At 40.0% G+C, this 21,553-nt stretch overlaps 1 protein-coding gene across 2 annotated transcripts in view; it reads left to right on the top strand.

Moving 5' to 3' along the window:
- The window catches only part of C10H9orf85 (chromosome 10 C9orf85 homolog), a 49,874-nt gene that overhangs the window by 16,300 nt on the left and 12,021 nt on the right, over window positions 1-21,553 (top strand). Inside the window, exons 2-3 of one of the 2 annotated variants that reach the window (XM_060199691.1) lie at window positions 17,675-17,781; window positions 18,934-19,859. In XM_060199691.1, coding sequence (XP_060055674.1) covers window positions 17,675-17,781; window positions 18,934-18,952 — 126 coding nt within the window. In that variant the 3' untranslated portion in view covers window positions 18,953-19,859. Of the gene's footprint in view, window positions 1-17,674; window positions 17,782-18,933; window positions 19,860-21,553 lie in introns of those variants that run through there. The other variant, XM_007531241.3, reaches the window with a different exon arrangement.

Raw genomic sequence — 21,553 nt, 5'->3', positions numbered from 1 at the left:
TTTGAATATCTTCAAAGAATCCTTGGTCCTGCCTATGGGTGAAGCCCATTTCTAGTTTTAGTAGGTGAGTGGTAGAAGTTCAGAGACACTGTGAAGGAAGATGAGCTGCTTTTGTTTTAAATTAGTCCCATGTCACACTTTAGACTTTGATCACAAGGCTTTTGAGGACTTTACTTAAAATTAGTAATCTTTTGAAATCATGGAATGCCTTTTCATTATGATACCTTGCAAAGTTGCCATTAAGTACCAGTAATATAGATGTGTGACTTCCTCACTTGGTCCCATTTGGATTAGGACTCAATGAAATGATTAGAGTTTCAAATGTGTGAGATTGATGCTCTGGATCTATGGTGATTCCTCCTCCATCCAAAACCTCCTGTAAGTCCAGTTTGAAGAAGCCAGTGAATTAATTTCTCGCTTTAAGCATCATTTTAACTCTAATGGTATTGTTTGGCATTTAGATTCCTCTTTGTGATTTTGTAATTTTGTTTTTCTAACAAGAGATTTAATCTAATGAGGACTGTACGTTAGAAATCTTTTGAATCCTTGAGATGCCCAGCGTAGTGTTGCATACATACTAACTCATACTTTTGAACTGTTCCTGGAGACCATACTGCAGAGAGATGACCATGAGACATACTATATTGTAACTTGTGAACACGTTTTGTAGTAGACATGTTGGAAGGAGTCTTAAGCTTCCAGTTAGGGCAACACCAGTAGTCAGGCACCCAGCATGACTGAGTCACTCTTAAGTAGGTTATATAACCTCTCCATAAATTATAATAATAACAAATAATAATAACCACTTTCTTCCTCCCACATTAAGTGATAAGAGAATAAAATAGGAGACATTATAGCACAAATTCAGGTATTTTAAAAATATAGAAATAGAGTGTAGTTAGTATTTTCTTGCAGATGATTTGCATCATTCATTCAGAACATAACAATTTTATTCCATAGTCTTATTTTTGTTGTGTGTGTATGTGTGTATGAAAATGTCCTCAATTCAAGTTAGGGAAACCTAACTTGAATTATGAACCGTAAACTAAACCAGTCATGGCACATACCTTTTTTCCCCCCTTTCCTTTCTTTCTTTACTACATGAATCAGTCATCAGCCTACAGAGGTTATTTTATGGCCTAGTAATATGGCCAGAACCAGACAACTATTTTTTTTTAATTAACTAGCTTCAGTATGATAATTGTTGTAATTCAGCCGCCAAATGACTTAGAATATTGATTTATTTTAAAAGATAAAATCATTTGACTTGAGGACATTGCCAACTGCTAATATTTGAAAGAGGTAAGTCCATTTTTCTAAAACTAGTAATTGGGAGGAAATGAGCACCATTTTTTTTTTTTTCTTAGTACATGTTGGACAGTGAGTGACTGATGAGTAGTCTGTCTTTAAGATCACTGACTTGGGGCATATATACTGGTTGGACAAGATCTCAAATCATGACTACCTTTTAATGAGTGCTTATGAAAACATGTGTCGCCTCATGACACTGCACAATTGCTACTTGAGGTGGGCCTTTTGCATTCCAGTTGAATTGGCCCAGATGGCTCGTCTCTGGGTTACCTTTTATTATTTAGGTCTCAGTGTGCTGAAATTCTGAAGAACATGATAGACAAGTTAATCTTTTCCTTTAAAACGTTGCTTAGCAAAGATAATACTTTCTCCCTTAGCTGAATTTTTCTAACTTGAAAATTTTGTTTTGTGCTTCTTAAGCAGATAGTATGTAATACTGAAAGGTTATCTTAGGAACTAGCCAACAAGCAATAACAGTGTGAGAAAATGAGTTAAAATACACTAGGTGTACTATGCAAAATAGTGTGCTTTTCATATCCTTTTAGTATTCAGAGTATCTTGAGTGCTATAGGAGAACACTTTCCACTTGTAACTGTAAAAGAATGTCCTAAACCAAATGGCATCTTTTTATGGGTTCTGTTTCTGCTGCTACTGATTAATTGTGTGTTTGAAGCAAATCTCTTAATTCTCTGAGCCTCAGGTTTCTTTCTCATCTGCAAAATGAAGATAATTGTGCCTCCCCTAGCCACAGGAATGTTCTGAGAATAGCAGGGAGAATTTTTGTAAAGGATTAAGCATGTGGTTTATAGATTCATGATAGCATTTTTTTTGGTATAAAAACTACTTAGTTTGCTATGATTTTTATAGCAAACCCCCCCCCAAGATCTGATTTATAGTAAACTATGTAAATAATAACTCTTCCCTAGGTGTGCTTTTGTCTAGACACTGGCCAAAGTACAGACATGTCTCATACATGTGAAATAACTCAAGGGCTTAAATAAGCAGAAGAACATTGACCAGCAATTATAAATAATCAAGCAGGAAGTTAAATGACAAGTACAGTACAAGGTCTCTTGAGAAGAAAGACATGTACTTAGCTTTAGCTCCTTGAATTTTGGTAGAGACATCTTCTGTTCTGAGAAAATGCATCGTTTTTTCACTATTCTCCCTTAAAATGTTCCCTAATCTTATTTACTAAAATAGGCCATTTCCTGTATTTGATGATGGAAGTAACATAGATATGTGAAAAGTACATTGCAAACCACTTACTTGGAAATTACCCAGACACCTTATCATGTACCTCATTTTAGATTTTTAGTTAATTGAGATTTGGTCTGACATTTGATTTCCTGAACCTAGGGAAAATTCAAGATGGAGGAATAATTTCTCAGCTCTCAGTGTGTTTAAATTTGGCTTAAGTTCCAGGAATAGGAATAAATCCCAGAAACTACTGATAAAAAATTCTGTTTTTTTCCTGACCGTGAGCAAGTCAGAGTAAAAAACAGATGGTTTCTGTGTAGTGCTGTACTAGTGTCAGCTCTGTGTGAATTAAGGGACTTTAGATATATAGGATAACAGTCTAAGACTTAATTATATTTTGGGGGTGAGGCCTTTGATAGCAAATTTTAAGAAAGCTCCTTAAATTATAGCCCATCTGGATTCCTGATTTATATCTTCTAACAGCTTTCCTCTTAATTCTTAGGTTATTTCAAGACTGTTTCAGGTCTTTGATATATAACTCTAGCATATAAATAGTATTTGTAAAACAACTCTCTTTCATCCTCTCTTTCTCTTCTTCCTCTCTTCACCTCCCTCCCTCACTCCCTTCTCCATTCTTTTCTCCCTTCTTTCCACTGGAACATTATTACTCCAAATTGACTTTTTCATATAGAAAGAGAAAAGAAGGAGAGACATCACAGAACCAAAGCTTTATTTAGTGCTTGAATGTGGGCCACACACATGGCAAAGCAGGTGCCTTCCCAGATGAAGTGTTTCAGAGTAACTGGTGGGAGGTCAGTTTGCATCTTCTCAAAGAAGTCATACTCACCACGAAGTTGCAGACACTATCATGATTACATCATGACTTCCCTGGGCAGATAACCTCACCAGTGTGTCCTAGAACCTGACCTTTTTAGAACCTTACCCCATTAGGGAAAGATAGAAACAGGCAGTGGCTATGGATTAAACTGCCAGTGCCCATGCCCAGCAGAGAAGCAGTTACAGAAGCCAGACCTTTCACCTTCTGCAATCCATAAAGAATTTTTTCCCAGTGAGGAAAAATTGTAAGGGTGAAGATGACTAGAGGGCTCTGAACTCCAACTCCATCAGGACCCAGAGAGAGAAGAGGACAAAGGGAGGGACATTTGGATTTGGTAATAGGTATAGGAAAAGTGGACAAATATAGACAGATAGTTATAGAAATTATAGTTAACCCATGTCTGCAACCTTGGGAGCTTACAGTGGCGGGGAGTGAGGATGCAGAATTCTGGTGGTAGGAACGGTGCAGTGTTGTACCCCTCTTATCTTGTAATTTTGTAAATCAGTATTACATTACTAATTAAAAAAAAAGTCATACTCTAGATAGTAAAATTGTAGGGGCCAGGAGGTAGCACGCCTGGTTAAGCACTCACATCACAGTGTGCAAGGACCCAGGTTCAATCCCCCGGTCCCCACCTGCATGGGGGCACTTCACAGGTAGTGAAGCAGGACCGCAGGTGCCTCTCTGTTTCTCTCCCTCTCTATCTCTTCCTCCTCCCCCCACAATTTCTCTATGTCCCTATCTAATAATAAGTAGATTTTAAAAAATAGTAAAACTAAAAATCAGACTGAGAGTTTCTGAAAGAGAGGGAGAGTGAAAGGGAGATGCCTATAGGACAGCTTCACTTACTAGTGAAGTGTCCCCCTTGTGGGTAGGGACAGGGACTTGAATTTGAGTCCTTGCTCCTGATAAGGTGTTTGTTAAACCAGATGTGTCCAGCCCCGACCGTTTACACATTTTATTTGGTAGAATATAGTGCTCTGGAACATCATTTGTTTATCTCTAATGTAACAATTCCAAAATCTGTTTGCTTGGTAGCTCAAGAGTAAAGACCTCACATCTGTATAAAAAGAAAAAAAGATTGTCTCCTTTGTAACTCATACAGCCCATAGTATGTGTTCTGTATATGTTCTGAATTAATTGTGATAGGAAGTACTGCAAGTATTTGGAAGGTCACTTGCTTAGAAAGCAGAGCTGGATGGAGTTTGAGTGAAGAATTCGACATGTAAATAAGGAGCAAAGGAGATGCATTCTAGGCTGAGCAAAGGCGATGCATTCTAGGTTGTAGAGCAAAAAGACTTCAGGGGAGGCAGAGTGCAATTTGAATGCTGCCAGACTTGTTTACTGGGAAGGATTTAGATGTGTAGTGAGTATATGCAGGTATGGGGACTATCAAGGAAATAGGGTCATGCTGTAGAGAGTTCTGCCTCAGTTCTGGGAGTACCTTAAGTTTCTCAACTGAGAAAGGTTGTAGACCAATTTTTGTTAAAACATAATTGTTGGCATGTTACTCTATAATCCCTTTTCCATGGTGGGGGCCACTTCAGCAACAAAGTTTAGAAATGAGAGTCTAATATTAGGATGTGGGGGATATCAAATAGAAGACAAAAGTTGGGCATATTGTAGAAGATTGTTTTTGTCTTTATTGGTATTTTAGTAAGAGAGAGAAAAGTCAGCAGTGAGGGTTTTTTGTTGTTTTTTAACCTGAGATTTTTATATTCGTGAAATTTGAATGGAGGGACAGCTTCTTCCTGCTAAGATAGTCAATGCTGTTGAGGTGTTCCAAGGATTTCTATGAAGAGAATGGGATATATAGCATGCATCCCGAGATCTCAGGACTTCCACAGAGACATTGGAACGGGCCACCATTTGGGGCATGTTCTTTGAGTTCATTGCTGAGGCGGTAGTGACATGTTCAGTTGACAAAAATAAAAGGTGTGAAAAGAATGAAGCACTCAATATATTACCAAAGTTGGAGAGGGGAGGGAGGAAGAAGAGGGAGTAACTGAATTTAACATTGAATATTCTTAATATGCCATCCTGAATTTTCCCTTTCAGGGGAAAAAAAAGAAAAAGAAAAATCAAATTAACAGTCAAAAAACCCATAATGTGTTTAAAACCTCTTTACCAGGGTAATATTTATTGCTACTGACTGTATCTTCAAAAGATGTGATTGGTTTTTCCATGTAATCATTGGATTGATAGCATTTTCCATTAATATTTGTTGTAGAGCCAGATGTTGTAGTGCGCGGGCCACAGAGAAGAGAGAGAGAGGGTCCGGAGCGAAGAGGAAACACAAATCTTTATTCGCGCTGGCACCTCAGAGTTGGGTGTTAGAGAAGCAGGTTGGGCCACGTGGAGGTAGAGAAAATGGCCGCCTCACGCAGTAACCTTTCCTGCGTCTGAACACCAGAGTGGAGCGCCGGCAAGAGAGCGAGGTGCGTAAAACGAAGGGTTTTTATAGGAGTAGCTTTCGCGAGAATAGGAAGGGGGAGGAGTAACCATAGCACTCCAGGATAGGATGATAACTCTCGTGAGAATGGGAGGGGGGAGGAGTAACCAGAGCACTCCAGATATCGCAGGGATATAGACAATGTCCTGAGGGCACAACATGGCTGAACAGGCACTCCGAGAATGTCCCAACTCTCGCAGGAACTAGCAGTAGCCTGAGGGGACAACATGGCAGATGTGACTGCATTGGCACAATTTCCCAGCATCTCCCCCTTTCCTTTTATCTAATGCCCAGGGCAACAGTGTGTAAAGTCTATGAACTACTCAGGGTCAGTCTATGAAAAACCAGCAACGTGAAGGGAAGGAAGCTGCTGTAAAATTGTCTAAAGTGTCCAAAGGGTATACCAGCAAGTCCGATATAAGTCTCAGTCCAAAGTAGGCGACTAGGGGGAGAAATGGCAGGGGATGAAATGCTGCATGAGGAAGGTCAGCCTCTGGAATTCTGCTTTTCTGTAGATTGTGAGCTGGAACCGCGAAAACGTGACAGGTCAAAGCAAAAGCAGGAAAGGCAGACAGGCAGTAAAAAGGTTCTGTCCTTGGAGTCTGCGAATCGGATTCTTCAGATCGCGTCAGGTGACATCTAGGGTTTCGGGGGGTGTGCCACTGTAGTCGTGCCATCTAGTGGGTGATGTCAGGGTGTGCAGGGGTCCAGATGTTTTTTTTTCTGGGATTCCTGTGGAAGAAACATAAACAATCTGCTTCTCGTGGTTAGCAGGGCATCTGATTTGAATGCTTTATAGAAAAAGAGGTTTGGTGCCTTGACCAACTGAGTATTGGGGGATGTATCTTTCCTATTCATTTATGATTATATTTTATATTATTTGTCATGGTAGTCAGCCGTTTATCTGGAAGGTCCTGGGTGATTCATGGGGAAAAAGACCTTATCTTTTAACAAAGACTCTAAGGTGTAGGGAAGCGGGAACTATCTTATCCCTTTTTTTTTTTTTTTTTGTATCTTGCCTTTTGTTGCCCTAGTTGTTCTTGTTGTAATTATATTGTTGTTATTGCTGATATTGTGGTTGTTGGATAGAACAGAGAGAAATGGAGAGAGGAGGGAAAGACAGGGGGAGAGAAAGATACCTGTAGACCTGCTTCACTGCCTGTGAAGTGATTCCTCTGCAGGTGAGGAGCCGGGGGCTCAAACTGGAATCCTCAAGCCAGTTCTTGCACTTAGCGCCACCTGCGCTAAACCCACTGCACCACCGCCCGATTCCCAGGAACTATCTTTTAACATAAACTCTTTGGCCATGCCAATAGCAACCTTGAGGGCACATGTGGCTCCCCACATGTCCCCCTGTCTTATATCATGTTTTGATGTTTGGCGGACTTTGTTTTGTGGCAGGGTGGACTGTGCCTGTCTTAGGTTGGGGATCAGCCTTCGTCTTACCCGTCATTGGAACACCTGGTCATTTTTGCCCAGTAGTACCAGATGCCCTGTCTTAGGTTGACTGGATAGCGCTAGTTTCCTCTTACCCGTCATTGGCTAGCCAGCCCTCTACATGGTGGACGTTCTGATGGAGGGCGCAAATCCTCCATAGCAACTCAATATTCTGCCATGTCCAGCCTATGATAGTGAGTTTGTATAGGTTGCATCTTTATGGCATCAATCTGTTGCCGCAAAAGGCCATGAGCTTGTTAAGAATTATAGGACTGTGGTCCGGGAGGTGGTGCAGTGACTAAAGCCTTATGAGGTCCTGAGTTTGATCCCTGGCAGCACATGTACCAGAGTGAGTCTGGTTCTTTCTTTCTCATTAATAAATAAATTTAAAATGTTGAAAAAAAGAATTATAGGACCTATTGTGAGCAGAAGAAGTAAAACAAGCTAGGGTCCCACAACTAAGGGTATACAGGTAAGGAAGGGGGAATGTATCCATTGATATGAAGAGGTAGGATCATATCTCAAGTCTAAGGGAAGCAGTCAGTGGATGTGATGTCCAGGGGAACAGCCATTTGTCTTTGGGGGTAGTAAAGGATGTCCATGGCATGGGTGATGTTATAAAGGGAAACATCTTTAAATTGTTGGCTGACAAAGGCAGGCCTATGGTGGGAAATTGTGCTAATGCAGTCACATCTGCCATGTTGTCCCCTCAGGCTACTGCTAGTTCCTGCGAGAGTTGGGACATTCTCGGAGTGCCTGTTCAGCCATGTTGTGCCCTCAGGACATTGTCTATATCCCTGCGATATCTGGAGTGCTCTGGTTACTCCTCCCCCCTCCCATTCTCACGAGAGTTATCATCCTATCCTGGAGTGCTATGGTTACTCCTCCCCCTTCCTATTCTCGCGAAAGCCACTCCTATAAAAACCCTTCGTTTTATGCACCTCGCTCTCTTGCCGGCGCTCCACTCTGGTGTTCAGACGCAGGAAAGGTTACTGCGTGAGGCGGCCGTTTTCTCTACCTCCATGTGGCCCAACCTGCTTCTCTAACACCCAACTCTGAGGTGCCAGCGCGAATAAAGATTTGTGTTTCCTCTTCGCTCCGGACCCTCTCTCTCTCTCTTCTCTGCAGCCCGCGCACTATAACATCTGGCTCTACAACATCTGGCGCCCGAGCCGTGCAGCTTGGGGCTGCTGCCTGCGGTACTAGAGACCCGGAGCATCGGGACCGAGTCTGGGCAGAGGGCGAGTGGGGCCGGCGGGTGGGGCTCCGGCGGCTCCCGCTCCTCACGAGCCCGGTCCTGCCCGTGGAGCCCACGGCGGCTGCTCAGGGCTGTGTGGCCTTCCAGGCCATGTCCGTGGCCTCGTCCCGGGAGGAGTGGAGCTCCTGGAGGAGATGCAGAGGCTCCTGTCCCAATACGTGATGCCAGACAGCTTTGCCCTTGTGGCCTCGCTGGCTCAACCATGAGTCCCTGGTCGTCTGTTACCCGCCCGTGAAGCCAGCCCATCGAAAACAACAAATATTTGCTTCTTAAAATAAATAGATAACACCAGCTCATTTTGAATTTTGATGTAAAAGTGATTGAAATTTACTGGGAGATATGATAGTTACTTTCTTAGTGGATTTCTGCATTGCCCAAAGATTCTGCAATAGCATGTTTTTGCCTGTCAGTAGGTGTGGCTCCATTTATGTGCCTGTTTACATTATCTTTTGTCAGTGAAATTCTTGTGTCCAGTGCTGCTTGTTTGGCTGCTGAAATAAATCAGTAGGTAGTTTGTACATAGACCCTCTCTGTATAATTGTAACTGACAACAGCTCTGGCTGCTTATTGAGATAATAGTCTTCTGTTTGGGATGACCAGAACTCATTTTATATTCAGTCTTTGGATAAAAATGCAATTGTATTTTTGCAGATGTCATTTGTTAAAGGATCCAGCAGTAACAAAGAAAGTAGGAGAATGAACCAAATATTATTTTACTAGGAAAAAAAAACTTACATTGAACAAATAAGCATTGTGAGCATTTCTAGTATGTGTTTTCAGTTTTGTAAGTTTCTTATTAGTCTTTCATTTTTAATTTTTAATTAGGGTGTTTTTAGACTTTTAAGGACCTATGATGACATATATAAAATGAAAGGTAGACCAGACTTTGGAAAACAAGATTATTTTACATTACAGTTGAAATATATCTTACTGGGGACTGTGGTAGCGCAGGGGGTTAAGCACACTTGGCTCAAAGCGCAAGGATGGATCCCCAGCTCCCCATCTGAAGGGGGGTCGAATTGCTTCACAGGTGGTGAAGCAGGTCTGCAGGTGTCTATCTTTCTATCTCCCTCTTTGTCTTCCCCTCCTCTCTCGATTTCTCTCTTTTCTATCTAACAACAACTGCAGCAGCAATGGCAACAATAACATCAGCAATAACAACAAGGGCAACAAAATGGAAAAATGGCCTCCAGGAGCAGTGAATTCATATAGTGCAGGCACCGAGCCCCAGCAATAATCCTGGAGTCGAGAGAGAGAGAAAGAGACCTTACTTTAGACTTTAAATATCTCTTGATTAAAATTTTATGTAGTTGGGAGTTGGGCGGTAGTGCAGTGGGTTAAGCGCATGTGGTACAAAGCACAAGGACAGGTGGAAGGATCCTGGTTTGAGCCCCTGGCTCCCCACCTGCAGGGAAGTCACTTCACAAGCACTGAAATAGATCTGCAGGTGTCTATCTTTCTCTCCCCTCTCTGTCCTCCCCTCCTCTGTCCATTTCTCTCTGTCCTATCCAACAATGATGACAACAATAATAACTACAACAATAAAACAAGGGCAACAAAAGGGAATAAATAAATAAATATTTAAAAATTATGTAGTTAAAATGAAAATATTGGTAGCTCAGATATTACATGTATTTGTATGCATGTATGCACATCAGATACTTTAGAATGCTAAAATAATATTTTAAAGGAGACCCTAGTTAAATTTGTTTGTGAAAAGTTCTTATAAATGTTTAGAGCTAACCACTACTGGATTATTTTCTTTTGATAAAACTACATATGTATCTTGTACTTACTTTTTAAAAGGATTAAGATTATAATAACTTTAGTTTTTTTTTTTTCCTTAAATAAGCCAGTTTTAATACTGGGACTCACTACAGAAGTATTTCTGAGCTATTTATATGACTGGTTCATTTTGTGAAATAATAAAAATAGTTAGAAGTCAGTAACTTAACCAAATAAGGTCCTTCTGAGGGGAATGGACACATTATTCTCATTACAAAGTTTCTAGATTTGAAAGTTTTCGATTAATAAAAAGTCAGTATTGATATCCTTGGTCTATAGTAGAGGTGTTCTACCTGTTGTAAATGTGTTATTAACTTGATTATAGCAAGAACATTTAATTCCCCTTTTTGAAAAGGAAAAGGTCAGTGACTTCTATGCTTTTGAAAGATTTACTGCCAAGCTCTAACAAAAAAAAAAAAAAAAGAAGAAAGAAAAAGAAATTGAATACATTTGCATAAATGTCCAAATTATAAGATTACAAGGGTATAGTTGCATACCATGCTCATCATCAGTTCTATGTCCCCAACCCCACCTTCAGGGTAAGTAAGCATGGTAGTTTTCAGGACCTCTTATATATATACATTTTTTTAAAATTTATAAAATGGAGATATTGACAAGACCGTAGGATAATAGGGGTATAATTTCACACAATTCCTTCCACCAGAACTCCCTATCCTGCCTGCCCCTCTCACCCCCAAAACTCTCCTATTCTTTATCCCTCTGGGAATGTGGACTCAAGGTCATTATGGGGTGCAGAAGGTGGAAGGCCTGGCTTCTGTAATTGCTTCCCCACTTCTTCTTCTAGCATTTGCCCTTCTTCCGTAGCCAGTCAACAGCGTCAGGTTGAGCCTGTTGTAAAGTTTCGAGACCTCCTTTGAATCTGGAGAGGTGGCAGTCGTTGACTATGTGGGTCATAGTCTGTCTGTAGCCGCAGGGGCAGTTCAGGTCGTGTCTGGCTCCCCAGCGATGGATCATAGCGGCGCACCGGCCATGGCCTGTTCGATAGAGATTGGGGAGGGCCCAATCATAACGTGCTAGGTCAAAGCCAGGTTGACGCTTGCAGGGGTCTGTGATGAGGTGTTTGTTCTTTACCTCAGCTGACTGCCAACTCTGTTTCCAAGAGTCTGGAACAGAGAAGTTCAGTGTAGGCGTAGGGGACCAGTTTGGATGATGAGACGTCAAGAATTGGACAGGGTGGGCGAAGATATCCGTGTATATTGGCAGGTCCGGTCGAGCATAGATGTGGGAAATGAACTTAGATGATGCCGCATCCCGACGAATATCTGGCGGGGCGATGTTGCTAAGAACTGGCAGCCATGGAACGGATGGTTCCAGAAATTATCCTCATGGAGGAATATAATTTGGAATCGACCAAGTGGACATGGGGGCTATGGAACCATACTGGGGCACAGTATTCTGCAGTGGAATAGCATAATGCCAGAGATGATGATCGTAGTGTGGAAGCGCTCGCGCCCCATGAGGAGCTGGCCAGTCTTGCAATGATGTTATTCCTTGCGCCCACCTTTGCTGCAGTTTTTGTGAGATGTTCGTGAAATGACCGTGCGATCGAGAGTAACGCCAAGATAGACTGGCTGGGCTTCATGCCAGATTCTCGTATCGCCAAGCTGCACATTAAGCTCACGCGAGGCCGAGGCATGGTGTAGATGGAAAACAGATGATACCATTTTTGCAGTGCTAGGGATTAGTCACCATTTTTTACAGTAATCAGATATCAGAGACATGTCTTTCGTGAGTGTTTCCTCGGGGATGTCAAACTTAGATGCCTGAGTTGCACAGCAGATGTCATCAGCGTAGATGAACTTCCTTGAAGAAGTTTCTGGAAGGTCATTGATGTAAATATTAAATAGTGTAGGAGCCAGAACAGAGCCCTGGGGGAGGCCACTTGAAACAAGTCTCCATCTGCTAGACTTGTCACCCAGATGCACCCGGAATCTTCTGTTTTGGAGAAGAAACGATATAGTGTTGGCCACCCATGGAGGCAGGCATCTTGAGATCTTGACTACCACGATGCCAGACTGTGTCATAGGCTGCTGTGAGATCAACAAAGACAGCACCCGTCTTTAAATTCTTCTGGAATCCATTTTCAGTGTAAGTTGAGAGGGCCAGGGCTTGTTCACAGGTAGATCTTCCTGGGCGGAAACCAGCCTGGGCGGGTGATAGGAATTTCTCTGTAAGATGAGAAATACGTGACAGAAGCAGCCTCTCAAGGAGTTTGTAACACACGGAGAGGAGAGAAATTGGTCTATAGCTGGCGGCCAGAGTTGGGTCTTTCTTTGGTTTCAAAACTGCTATTATCTTGGCAGGACGCCAAATTTTGGGCATAGATTCTGATTCCAAGATGTGGGACAGGAATGAAGCGAGCCACTTCTTTGCCGCAGGGCCCAAGTTGAGAATGAGTTCTGGGGTGATGTTATCATAGCCAGCAACTGTTCCCGGTTTAACCCTCTTCAAAGCGTCTTCCAGTTCAGACAGTGTAAAGGCTTCCCCACTGAACATGGGCATTGGCAGGTTGATCCATACTCCCAGCCAATTTTCAGGGCCTCTTAGATACAGTTTGTTTACTCACTCATCCTTCCCTTCTGGGTCTCTTTTCCTCCCTCCCTCCTTCCCTTTCTCTCTTTCCCTTCTTTCCTTTCTCCTTCCTTCCCTCCCTCCTTCCCTTTCTCTTGTCTCTTTCCCTTTCTTCTTTCCTTTCTCTTTCTTTCCCTCCCTCCCTCCTTCCTTCACGCTCTCCCTCCCTTCCTTTCTTCCCCCTTCCTCTCACTTTCTTCCTCCTCCTTTCTCTCTCTTCTTTCTTTCTCTTTTGTGTTTCTGCTCTTTATATTGCACATATGATCAAAATTATCCCATAATTGTCTTTTAAAGAATTGCAGGTCATTTGGTAACATATAAACTATAGCAATGAGTCTTTGAACATAAAACTGAAGGATAAAACTTCTTAACTTATACCCCCCCCAGCATTTTAAAAAAATGCATAGGCAGGGGGGTAGGAGGTAGCTCAATTGTTATGCAAAAGACTTTCCAGCCTGATGTTCCAGATTCCCATGCTCAACCCCAGGCATTACCATAAGCCAGAGCTGAAAGTGTTCTGGGGAAAAGGGAAAGGGGTGGGGTGGGGGTGGGGTATTGAGAAAAAAAAATACTTTGGGAGAATATATATGCTGAACACATACTGATAACACATACTGATAAAGGATAGACATCTAGAATATATATATATATATACATATATATATACACACATTTCTCACATGTCAATAAAAATATAAATAACTCAATAGCAAAATGGCAAAAGATTTGAATAGACACTTCATTAAAGCAAATCATAATGACAAGTAAGCATGTTAACAAGTGTTTGGTATTATTAGTTATTAGGAAGATGCCCATTAAAAAAATGTGATGGTAGCACTGCATAGCCATCTTAATGGCCAAAATTAAAAAGATAACCACAGTTTCAAATATCTTGGATGTTTGAAAACTTGATATTAAAATATCTTGATATTTGAAAAGGATACTGAGAGGTTGGTTTTTATACTTGGCAGCAGGCATGCTAAAAAACAAAACAAAAAACATGGTACAGTGCTTTGAGAGCCTGTTAGTTTCTTTTGAAAGAAAACATAAAATCAGACACTTCAGGGGCCATGATATGACTTGCTCAGAAAGCCTCAGATCCTGCCCAGTTTGGACCCTCGCACCACATGCAGTGCTGCAGCTCTTAGGGGAATTTTAATAAGTCAGAAGGATGAAAAAGGTTGATCCAGGGCCAAAGAACAGTGCAGGCATTGCATCAGGCTCTGACATCATTCACAGACACACGAAGTGTACAACTCAACAATATCACTCTTTAAAAAAAAAATATATATATATATATATGTATGTGTGTGTGTGTGTGTGTGTGTGTGTGTGTGTATCACCCTTAGATTATAACTCAAAGGAAACGAAGGCCTGTGGTGCACACAATTTATGCAGACATCCATTAGCAACCCAGACTAGAAACCACTCAGAATACCCTTCAAGTGGTGAACGAATTAGGGGGATAACACCTATACAGGGGATTTCCTTAACCAGTAAGAAGGAATGAACTCCTCAGGACATATAGGCTGTTTATGTAAAAGTAGAGTTTGGGCATGTGAGCCAGGTAAGGGAGCAGAGCTTATTTTAAAGTTCATTTATGACTAGTTTCTAGCAAGTGCATTTCCCAGCTTGTCTGCTTGTTTTCACAGTTATTATTGATAAAACTATTGCTCCCAAATGCAGAGATTTTTTACCCTCTAAGCCAAATATACAATAAGGTGTTATTATAAGAAAATTTAAAATATATATTATTTTAAATATAATTTAATAAGCCACATAAAATTCTGCCTTCTGGAGCAACATTCTTGTAACATTAGACATCTTATTTTGAGGGGAGGGCTAATAAAGGGGCCAATAAAATTAACTCAAAAGTGGTGAATTTCTGACAACCACCAAATGTGTGTGTGTGTGTGTGTGTGTGTGTGTGTGTGTGTGTGTGTGTGTTCACTGGAGAAGTAGGTTTTCTTCTTATAAAATTCTAAAGTTTAGTAGATTCTTCCAATGTTTTTTTTTTCCCTTCCTGGAAAACTCACTAAGCTAAATGTTCTTTTAAAACCTGTGTTAATAAGATTAAGTTTTGAATTTATATATGAACATATTTTAATCTACCATGTATCAATAGAATATGCTACAGTTAATTGCCCAAAAGGTGTTGTAAACATAGTTAAGATTGCCATCTCCTTTGCCCCAGGCAGAATGGTTCCTAGAACTAGGATTTAGCTTTCATTGCTCACAGCTTTGGAATTCAGTATTCCTAGTTTGCCAAAATACAGTAAAATGAGTTACACAATTTTCTTTCTTTCTGCAACTATTTTTAAGTGAAAGTACTATTCATTCTCATTCCTATTGTCATTCATTAGCACATAAAAATAAAGTATAATTTTGTAGTAGTGCTTGCTAATCATGTGAGCTCTGCATAGCATCTCCATTTATACTGTTTCACACATCAATCACAGGACAAGTTCCCACAAAGACATGTTTTGTTATGCTGCTGATCCACCCTAAAGAAACCAGTTTCTATACTGTGTATAACTTTGTAAATCAAGATGAACTGGTCAGGAACTGGAAACAAATTAGCCAATTTTTTTTTCCAGTTAACAAGCAAGTGTGTTGTATATTATGAAGTTTCAGATAGTGAAATATTCTGTAGTCTAAGAATATGCTACTTAGAAGGTTTCTGTCACATTCACATTGTAGTCATAATTCCGGGTTTAGCTTTCCCATTTTTACCAAGTTAAAGCAGAAATTATGCTTTTATAGGTAGTCTGAGCAGCAGACGATAGTGGGAACAAGTGATTAAGCACAATGTATATTTTAGTTATTTGTTAGCAAGCTCTGAAAGTGTCACTGAGTACGAAGGCTGAGTGAATACAAAGAGTAGTTCGTGTGTAGGCACAGATTTCCTTTTATTACCCCCCTCTCTAGCAGTGCTTAGTAGAGCACAATAAGGAGAGAATATAGTGGTTTGCAGAATTTGTTTTCCCAGAGACTGTGTCTCAGTCTTGAAAAAAGAATATCCACACACAATTTGTGAAATATTTTTCATCACAGTTATTAAACTGAAAAATAATGTATTCAGTTTAATTTGCAGTTTTTGAAAAATACCCTTGAAATACTTTTTCCTTGAATACATGCTTTGATAGATTATTTTACTTTCTTGCTTAGAACTTTAAAAAATATCAAGCACTATTCAAAAGCTTCAGATGATCTCTTAGCATTGCACATTTAATTCAGTATCAGATAACCTTCTGAAGAATCTGCATCTTTTGTAATGCTTTTCTTTCTCCCCTTGAGAAATTAAAAAAGGAGAAAATAAAGTTAAAATGAATGTCCTTTACTCATTATTCCAACAATAGTCTAAAGACCAAGTTTCCACATGGTACTTAGTGAAAATATATTCATTCTGTGTCCTGAATTAAATGAATATGTTATAAAATATAAAACTACTGTGGAGAACATGCAACATACTTTAAACTTTTCCATCCTCCTCAATTCCCAACATATTTTGAAAGACTGAAAATGTTCCCCCTCCCCTTTCATAATGCCCCTCATTCATCATAGCTGTTCATGTTCACATAATCTCTAAAGAAATCTGGTTAATATATATGACTGATTGACTTTCTTCCTCTTCTTCTTCTTCTCCTTCTCCTTCTCCTATGACTGACCTTCTTCCTCTTCTTCCTCTTCCTCTTCCTCTTCTTCTTCTTCTTCTTCTTCTTCTCCTTCTCCTTCTCCTTCTCCTTCTCCTCCTCCTCCTCTTCCTCTTCTTCTTCCTCCTCCTCCTCCTTCCTCCCCATCCCTCCCTCCTCCTCCTTCTTTTTCTTTTTCTTTTAACCAAAAGCACTGCTTAACTCTGGCTTATGATGGTACAGGGGATTGAACTTGGGACTTTGGAGCCTCAGGTGTGAGTCTCTTTTCTCTTTGAATCACCATTATGTTATCTACCCCCACTTATAAATGTAACTTTTCCAAAGAGATTAAAGTAATTAAACGCCTCATTTCTGAACTGTTAAATAGTAATATTAAAATATGAACTAGTTTCTCCTTTAAAATTACATTCAGCCATGTCACTTAAAAAGTGTATATTAACTGTACAGCTTATTTTGATGAATGTACACTTTAGAGTTGATGATAAAGGCTTAGGGTTTCTGAAAATATGCCTGCCTGAAGGTTCAGAGGTTTCCTAGATGATTCCAAATTACGCCCAATTTAGAATTTTTGCCTTTCTAACCAACTAACCAAAGTAATGCACATAAAAATTCATAGTATGTTCTAAAATGTTGAATGGATTAGTGCTAGGTTACTACTATTTAAGAACAAATTTAGGTAGGTGACTAATACAAATTTAGGTAAACAAATTTAGGTAGGAGTGCATTCCTACACATTCAGTCCTTGGAACCACATAATGCTGGAGCTCTTATGTTTATTTCCTCTCTCCGTCTCTCCCCACCCTTTCACACATACACACGTCATCATCATAAATAAAAAATTGGGCCTTGGAGGCAGCATAATAGTTATGCAAAAAGATTTTCATGCCTAAGACTCCGCAGTCCAAGGTTCAATCCCCAGCAAGTAAATAAATAAAAAATAAATAAAAGTAAAACAAGGGCTGGCAAGATAGCTCACATAGATAGATTTTTTTTTCTGTCTGAAAAAATCTACTGGTGAAACCCCAGCAAGGACAAAAAGGCAAACTCAAAAAAAAAAAGCCAGTTTAGATTTCTCATGTATCTTTTGCACAGGGTTGGCAATGCTGACTCACATGTGAAATTCTCAATTTTTCATGTTTATTTTTCAGAAAATTAATGCAAAACTACATGATGGAGTATGTCAGCACTGTAAAGAAGTTCTTGAATGGCGTGTAAAATACAGCAAATACAAACCACTGTCTCAGCCTAAAAAATGGTAAGTTTGTTTTCTAACTGTCTTGCTAGTAATCTTTGTCATAGTTTTATTTCTTTCACCAATTTTCCAAAATGGCATTCTAATAACTATTAGAGGAAGAGAATTTTATTGCCCCAAGTAGAATTTGAGTTTACACGATGAATACTGATTTGTGAAAGCAAATAGACTGAAAAATTTACCATTTACCTCCCACTTATTCCATTAATTAAGTAACTGACCATTTTTTAGAGAGGTTAGGGTTACGGCAAAGAAGAGGAAACTTGTTTTGTAAGATTCTCCCAACAGTGAATACTATAGATTCACTAGAAAGAAAGATACACACAGAGGGAATGTATAGGGGTGAAGAGGAGTGAGGAGGGGGAGAGAAAGAGGATAAGAACTAGAGCATCACCCAGTGCCAGAGACTGTACCCAGAACCTCAGACTTGAGAGTCCAATGCTTTATCTCCTGTACTACCTCCTAGGCCATCTAAAAATATCCTTTAAAAAAAATCTTTTATTTATTACTGGATAGAGACAAAGTGAAATTGAGGAGGGAGGAGATAGAGGCGGGGGAGAGAGACACCTGCAACCCTGCATGACCACTTTTGAAGCTTTCCCCCTGTAGGAGGGGACCAGAGACTTGAACCAGGGTCCTTGAGCACACTGTAATGAGTACTTAAGTAGGTATGCCACCAACTGGCCCCCAAAAATATCTTAAAGGGGTTCTGACTTTTAGCTAGACTTATGAAGATTAGTTAAATGACTCATAAGTAAATCACTAAAGTTATAATTTATGATTTAATTCCTTTGAAGATCTGAGTCTAAAAGAAAAAAGGCACAAAACTTTAATTCTCATTATTGTCTTTTAGCCTTCTTGATCTTCTGGAATTCTGTTTTGTTAGCCTTGTCTATAACTTAGTGCTGTTCCTTTCTATTCTTTAACTTAACTGAGAAAGGACCATCTTGGAAGGTAATTAATTACTGCCTAAAAGAGAAAAGTGATTATTTTAGGCATAAAAAATATCATTTATACATATAATACTGTTTTTATATTCTGAGTTAGTATGTGATAGTTATGTAGACACATTGGTTCATTGTTGACTTGTTTATAGATATTTAGTATTGACATCATTCTTTGGATTTTTTTTTTCCTTTTCCCTTCTGCCTCCAGGGTTATCACTGGGGTTTAGTGCCTACACCACAAATCCACTGCTCCTATTGGCCATCCTCTCCATTCTGTTGTTGTTGGGCAGGACAAAGAGAAACTGAGAGAGGGGGAGAGAAAGATAGACACCTGCAGACCAGCTTCACCTCCTGCTAAGCGACTTCCTGTAGGTGGGGAGCTGGGGAGTCGAACCAGGATCCTTGCACCTCATACTATGTGCACTTAACCTGATGTGCTACCCTGTTTTGGAATTTTTATGTAATAAATATGATATATAGTCTTTTCTGTTTAACTTTTTGCAAATTGATAAATCCAGCTACGGGATGATTTATTTTCTTGAGACTATATTTTAATACTGAAAGATAAAAAGCTTCAGGAAGGGATGGTGTGGTGGGAAGGGAGGCTGAGTGTCAAAGAGGGTAAAGTGGTGAACTCTCAAGTTCCATCACATGTCCCAGAGTGATGCTCTGGTATTCGTTCTCATTCTCCATCTCCCCCCTCCTCTCTCTCTCTGTTTCTCTCTATCTCTCTCTCTCATAAATCATTAACAGTAAAAGAAAGAATAATCTTAATTTGGACCATTTACATTTTCTTGTGTTACTGTTGAGAGCATATTTTCTACTATTGATAAAGGTGTGGTTGTCCCCCTTTTTAAATAATCACTCTCCTAATGTATAGTCTTTTCTTTGTATTCTCTAGTGTTCCCTTTCAAAAGATTAGATTTTTAGCAAATCTGATGAGCTTTTAACTCGCTGACTTAGATTAGCAGTAGGAAAATTTGGCACTTCTTTTGGTCATCCATATTAGGTTTCTATGAGTGTATTAACTGTGTTTTCTCCCATAGAAACTGAATGCTGATTGTGCAGCAAAGCATGTAGTTTTAATGTATATGGCTAGGATATGATTTGTCCCTTTCTGAATATTTCAGCAGTTCTTTTTTTTAAGATTTATTATGATAATGAGAGTGGAGGGAGAGGGAGGGGAGGGAGGTTGGGAGGGAGAGAGGGAGAGAAAACACAAGCCAAACAGTGCTCAGTTCTGGCATCAGATGAAGATTAAATTTGTGACTTAGAGACTCGGTTATATAAACTATTGCTCTTACAAACTGAACTTTCTCCCTGGCCAAATAAGACTTTCTATAAAGGTATTTTGAAATTTTTATCACCAATCTCCATTTTTCTCTTTGTAATATTCCTGAAAGAATTTAATATATATGTACATAGGTAATATATCTATACAATCATAGTTTTAGTAAAAAATAAAAACATTCTTGCCTTAACCGTTATATATATATATCATATTATACCAGTACTAAAATACAGATAGCCAGACATTAACAAATAATCCCTGGGAATAAAGACACCCAAGTAACACAAAGTAAATGATGGCTCATGAGGAGCTAAGGAATGACTAGTCAGAACAGGCTCTACACAAGCCATTTAGATGATCAGTTGCCTGGCTGAGAACATTGTGAATTTCAGTTTGCGATGAACATCAATCATCTTAGGAAGCCTGGCTTTCATACTCTAGCCCAGACTTAAGAGTGACATAGCAAATATCACTCACCCGGATGTGCACCTGTTTTGCCATGCTGGGAAGTAGATCCAGGTTTAAGCCCCATGATCCATAGCACTAGAGTAAGCTTTGGTGCTGTGATGTCTGCCTCTTTCTCTGTCTCTCTCTTTCTTTTAAATTTATTTATTTATTATTGGATAGAAAAAATTGAGAAGGGAAAGAGACAGAGACCTACTGGCAGCCCTACTTCACCACTCATGAAGCTTTCCGCCAGTAGGTGGGGACCAGAGGCTTGAACCTGCATCCTTCCACACTGTAATGTGTGTGCTTACAGATGCACCACCGCCTCCTCCTTTCCATCCTCCCGCCTCTTTGCTTTTCTTTCTGTCTGAAAAAGTTGACTCAGAGGTGAAGCCTCGACAACTAAAAACAAGTCTTCACCAAAATTGTGAAGGCATTTAAATCCTCTGATGAAAAGTGCTGATTGTAGTATGACCTGCTTTAACATACACTTTTGAAGCTACTCACATATAAAATAAATTTTTGAAGTAATATTTAGAATATTAAGAAAATTAAAGCCTTATTTATTTCTATGAGGGAGCTACAGACAAGGACTCAAGTTGAGCCCAGTACCTCCATTTACAAGTGTACCCACTGTGCCACCTTTGTTGTGACAATTTTTATGTATTTATTTTTCTGAGAGAGACCAACCCACTAGTACATCATAGACTGTGCTGTGGACAACTCAGGGCCCCAGGCACTCAAGGCCTGCACCCTTCCCTGCTGAGCCACCTCCACAGCTGGCAGGTTTTATATCAATGTGATGCTTAAGACATTTCCTCCCACCCCCCACCATCCCCCCCTTTCTTTTTTTGCCTCCAGGATTAGTGCTAGGGCTCAGTGTCTGCACTATGAATCCACTGCTCCTGTCAGCCATTTCGTACTTATTTTTTTTGTCAGCCATTTCTTTTGATTTTTTTTTTTATAAGACAGCACGAAATTGAGAGGGTAGTGGAATATAGAGAGGGAGAGAGAAAGATAGATACCTGCAGACCTGTTACACTGCTTGTGAAGCAAACCCTCTGTAAGTGGGGAGCCAGAGGCTCAAACC

This window comes from Erinaceus europaeus, chromosome 10 (genome assembly GCF_950295315.1).
Source record: "Erinaceus europaeus chromosome 10, mEriEur2.1, whole genome shotgun sequence".
NCBI lineage: Eukaryota > Metazoa > Chordata > Mammalia > Eulipotyphla > Erinaceidae > Erinaceus > Erinaceus europaeus.
The sequence above is the reverse complement of the archived record's forward strand: the minus strand, read 5'-3'. Positions and strand labels throughout refer to the sequence as shown.